General features: G+C 35.4%; 1 protein-coding gene across 1 annotated transcript; it reads right to left on the reverse strand.

Moving 5' to 3' along the window:
- Window positions 1-566: 566 nt before the first annotated feature.
- LOC141645969 (NADPH-dependent aldehyde reductase 1, chloroplastic-like) lies at window positions 567-3,477 on the reverse strand. Its single transcript, XM_074454110.1, has 4 exons — window positions 3,193-3,477; window positions 1,931-2,307; window positions 899-1,257; window positions 567-768 (listed from the first exon to the last, which is right to left on the reverse strand). Exons 1-4 carry the CDS (start codon window positions 3,316-3,318, stop codon window positions 746-748), a joined length of 885 nt encoding a protein of 294 aa, XP_074310211.1. The 5' UTR covers window positions 3,319-3,477; the 3' UTR covers window positions 567-745.
- Between the last annotated feature and the right edge of the window lie 1,885 nt (window positions 3,478-5,362).

Here is a 5,362-nt window from a genome sequence, read left to right on the forward strand (position 1 = left end):
TAGAATATTCACACAGTTTAACAAACATATTCACAACTTATCAATTCATAAGAATAACAAATGTATTCACTAAGCTAATCATAGATATTCATTTAATTATAAAACTATACATATTCACACAATAATACATATTCAAAAATATAGTTACATATTCTATGTATACATTTTACTTTCACAATATATAATTACATATTCACAACGTATAAATTTTACATTCACAAAGTATTATTGCATATTCACTAGAAACAATATGTGAATATGTCACCTTAATTTTGTGAATATATAATACTCCGTAGATCATAAATGAGCATAAAGTATATCAAATGTGATCTCTATTTATAAAGTAAAAAATATATAAACACTAGTAATTACTTTTAATTTTTTTTAGGTAGTATTTTTTAGCCATTTAAATGAATGTGCTATTTTAAAAAACTACCCACTAACCACTACAATAGAAAAGATCATGGGGGGTGGGAGTACCATACACCATACACATGGGTGTATGGTATAAGAATTGCCGAGTATTTCAAAACGCTAGTAGTGATGCTCATAGTGAGGAGACTAAGTTTTGATACAACTGAAAACATATATGTTTATTACAGTAGCATTTGTATACTTTGTTACAGGATGCACTCTAGTACAGTTGTACCCTTTTCTGGTTACTCCTTATAACCCCACTTGTTCGCTGTTACTGCCCCGCGATCAAAATCCAAAGTTTACATGTTACCTTGATCATTACCAAGTTTTAGGCATTCACAACCACACCACCTGCACAAACACGCAACATTCATCAGTTACCCCTAAAACCGCCACACATCATAATAGTTACCGTCATTATGAACTATAAAACCGTTGTGCAGAAGACTTGTGGAGTTAAAAATGTTGTCCCAAAGCTTACCATTAGGATGGATGACTTGACCAGTTATATAAGAAGAGTCGGCATTGCTAGCAAGGAAAACATAAGACGGTGCAACCTCGCTAGGTTGCCCTGCCCTCTTCATAGGCACCTGCTCACCAAAGCTTTTCACCTTTTCCTCCCCAAAGGAGGCCGGAATCAAAGGCGTCCAAATTGGTCCAGGGGCGACACCATTCACTCGAATGCCTTTCTCTACGAGTTGTAGAGCTAAGCCTCGAGTGAACCCCACTATGGCGCCTTTGGTAGAGGTGTAGTCTAGTAACTTGGCGTTACCCTTGTATGCGTTCACTGATGTTGTGTTGATTATGCTTGCCCCTTCTTTCATATGCTTCAATGCATGTCTATACAACAAACAGAAAGAACGATAATGGTATCGCATCACTATTCAGAGTGTAAGTTAAAAAATTACTCCTTTTTAAAATCCAGTTTTTAAAAATATATAATTTTTTTCCCTAAAATTACTCCCTTAAAATGCACTTTTAAGGACAATCAGACGTATTAAGTCACGTAACTTGGAGTTTTAAAGCAATTTTTGATAAAAGTGTATTTACAAGAGTAATTTTAGGAAAAAGTTATACTCCCTCCTATTCTCCATATTGTTCCCCTTTGTTGGGGGCACAAGAATTAAGGAGGGAAATAAAATATTAATTGTGAGTTGGGTGGGGTTTGGTTATAGGAGAGAGGAATGAATAAAATAAGGAATTGTGAGTTGGGTGGGGTTTGGTGATAGGAGAGAGAAATGAATAATTAGGAATTAAATAAGAAATTGTGAGTTGGGTGGGGTTTGGTGATAGGAGAGAGGAATGAATAAAATAAGATTAAAAGTTTCCAAAAAAGGAAAGGGGAACAAAACCTGAATAATCCGTTTTAGGAATAGGGGAACAAAATGGAGAACAGGAGGGAGTATAAGAAAGTAATTTTAGAAAACAGGATTTTAATAGGAAGTAATTTTAATTTACTCTTATTCAGAAGCCGGCATAAAACTCAACTGATAGGAGTTTATGCATGGCTCACCTTGTAACGAAGAAATAAGAGAAGATATTAGTCCTGAACACCCTTTCAAGCCTCGGCTCGTCAATATCCTCAACAGTAGTGCATTCATACTGCTCTGCACAATTGTTAACAAGGATATCGATACGACCAAAAGCATTAACAACCTGATCAACAACATTCTTGCAGTTGTCATCGTAACCCAAATCAGCTGGGATTGCAATCGGGTCCTTAGAATCCGAGCCTTTGTTGTTTTTGATCATCTGTAGAGTATCCTGAGCATCCTTGTCTTCCTGTCCCTTGACATAAGTAAAGGCTACGGTAGCACCCTCCTGTGCAAAGCACTGGCACACTGCTCGTCCTATTCCTGAGTCCCCACCTGTCACCAACGCCACCTTCCCCTGCCGTTTCGCAATTTTAGGACAATTAATCAACACATTTTTTTGGTAAACAACTTGCATGCATGGAAATTGTTACTGTACTTTCTTGGTCCACATATCTGTTTACGTGTTGCGTTTTTACCTTTTCTGTTTTCGGGTGTCATATTATATTTGCATAAAATCTCATTGAAGACGGCACTATCCATCACAAGCTGAAGACGGATAGTGCCCCTCTCACAACACTATTCATGGAGTGCTCAATTTCCCCCCACTTGCCATATTGTGGGAGGGGCACTATCCATCTTCAGCTCGGATAGTGCCGGTCACAAGCAAGACCGACTGTTATATTTATGGGATATTCTCGTGTACTTCTGAATTTTTTCGTTTTCTAAAGTAAATCCCTCGTTTTTTTTAAAAAAAAAAGTTTGACCGACAAAAATTATCTGTTACGAGTTTAAAAAACGATAATTTTTTTTCCAAACCAATTATCTCGTCAAGGCTTTGAATTTTAATTTTTTTTTTTAAAGTCGTAGCGAATAGTTATGGTGTTCAAAGCTTTTTTAAAGAATAAAGCTTGAGCGACCATAATTACCGACTACGAGTTGAGATATCGGTGAATTCTTTTTCAAACTGAAGATCTCTTACGGAGAATCAATTTATAAAAAGAAAATTATCATATTCTGAACTTGTAGCCAAAAATTATTAACTGTCAAACAAGAAAAAATGGGCGCATCTTAGAAAATAAAAGTTGGAGGGTACACGAGAAAATAGCATTTAAGGATTACGATCATTAACATTTCTATATAACATCTACTCAGTATTTGGAAAAATATAACACGAACGAAATCAAAACGACGAAACCTATGCAATGCACGTATGCATGCATGATGCATGCATGTATAGTACCTGTAACTTATTGGCAGGCTTATATTGATGGCTAGAAACCTGAGGAGTGGGGTCCATAACATGCTCTTTACCAGGCTGAGCATGCTGCTTTTGAGCCGGAAACTTATCGCCGCCACCGGACGCCATTCTGACCTGCTTATTAATTCTATACAAACTTGATCTACAATTACTCAACCCTTGATCTAACAATACTGGTGTTGTCAACACTGCTCTACTTACAACTGATCTAGATGTAACACAGACGTAATAACATAAGTTTTGAAAGTTTGTTTTGTTTTGTTTATATATAGCAGATGAAAGCGGAGAAGTTCAAGTGATTATAAGTAGTGGCATAGCGTTGTGTACGGCGGAAAATACGGAGGACGTGTCGGTGAATAGCAGAGTTACGTGTCATGGAGTTCGTTTCCTACGGACACGTCCTTCGTCTCTTTTAACGTCACCATTTTTTCTGTCTCGCCACCGCTTGCTTACCATTTTTTTTTTACTTGGTAAGACACTTTTACGATAAGTTTATTAAATTTAGAGTAATTTGATAAATTATAGTTTGAATAAGTCACTTTTTTAAATCTTATTCCTAAAAATAACATTTTCTGCTAAATTTGATATCAAATCTTAAAAAAAAAATTCCTAAATTAACGATTTTGGCTTTACTAATTTGATGGTTTTTAGTGGTGGTAATCGTGGATGTGTGTTAATAGGTGGGACAAAGGATGACAATATTTAATTAGTAAGGATAAAGTTGTCAATTCAAGGCTTTTTTTCTGAGTTGGTATCAAATTTGGAAGAAAATGTTACTTATAGGTATAAGATTTTAAAGAAAGTTATATCTTAGGTATAAGATTTGAAAAAGTGACTTATTTAAGGTATAATTCATCAAATAACCCTTAAATTTATAATATTATACTCCGGAACTCCCTCTGTCCTGATCATTTGTTGTCCTTTCATTTTGGCACAAAGACCAATGAAAGGGGAGGGGGTTAATTACTAAATGACAAGTAGAATAAATTGGGTGTGAATGATCAAATTACTTAAAATAGAAAGAATAATAAAAGACTGAAACACCCAAAAATAAAAAAAAGGACATAAATAACCCGAACAGAGGGAGTAATTATATGTTTCTAAACTAGTGCCAATAGTCACATGCGCTTAATTAAGGCCTGTTTAGCTATGAGTGAGGGGACCTATCTATGTTTTTGGTTATTAAATTTAAGCCGATTACATATTACTATCTATTAGAAAATTTCAAATACTACCTAATATTCCTATAACTATTTCTGCAAAATACTGGAGTATCTAAAAGCCTACAACTAGTACAATCTGCTATACTAGTTTGACGGAAATAGGGTGTTTATAAATTTGCTACTAATAAGTAATAAGTTACCTGAGCAAGTGTTGTAGGCGGTATCACTGCCCTAAAGTTGAATTTGTCCCGCTCGATACACATAGCCTCTTAGCAACCAACTTCTCAGGGTTACACGATTTCCGAGTCTAAGGTGTACGACAAATACTCAGATTGAGAATTACTAACATAACGTTGTCAAAATCAGTTATAAATGATACGTATTAGGGAACGAGTAGATTGAGAGGAGTAGATGTGAGAATGTGTTGTGTGTAGAAATGCTATAAGTATTGTGGTATTTATAGGAGAAACAAGAAGGATACAGAAGCACCATTAAAGCAACTCGGAAATAGTTTTTTAGAAGACTGAAAAAAACTTTAATCATCTTTAGAAGACCACACAATCAGTACAGTAAAATACGAAATCAGTAATATAATACTGAGCAACCAGTCTCGAAAATTGCGCAAAAGAGTACGGATAATAAGTGATCCAAAAAGAGCTCCTTTACTACTACACATCTAGTAGTGAAACACAAGTGATCACTTATAAACTATAATACTCCAACTTATTCTACTAATGTGAGATAAAAATAGCTTCTTTTGAAGCACCACTTCCAACAATCCCCCACATGACTCAAAAGAAGAGAAAAGGAATAGCTGATATAAGGCAACGGAACACAAGTCTTAAGATGACAATGTTCCTGAGGAATTGAATTGTCACCCAGTGCATACAATTACCTACTACAGCTGATATGTGATTATTTTATAACACTTTACCGCTCATTTAATGCCTTATCACATGTCATTCCCGCCCTTTGGAGCGATTTTTGGT

Source organism: Silene latifolia, chromosome 3 (genome assembly GCF_048544455.1).
Source record: "Silene latifolia isolate original U9 population chromosome 3, ASM4854445v1, whole genome shotgun sequence".
NCBI classification, from domain to species: domain Eukaryota; kingdom Viridiplantae; phylum Streptophyta; class Magnoliopsida; order Caryophyllales; family Caryophyllaceae; genus Silene; species Silene latifolia.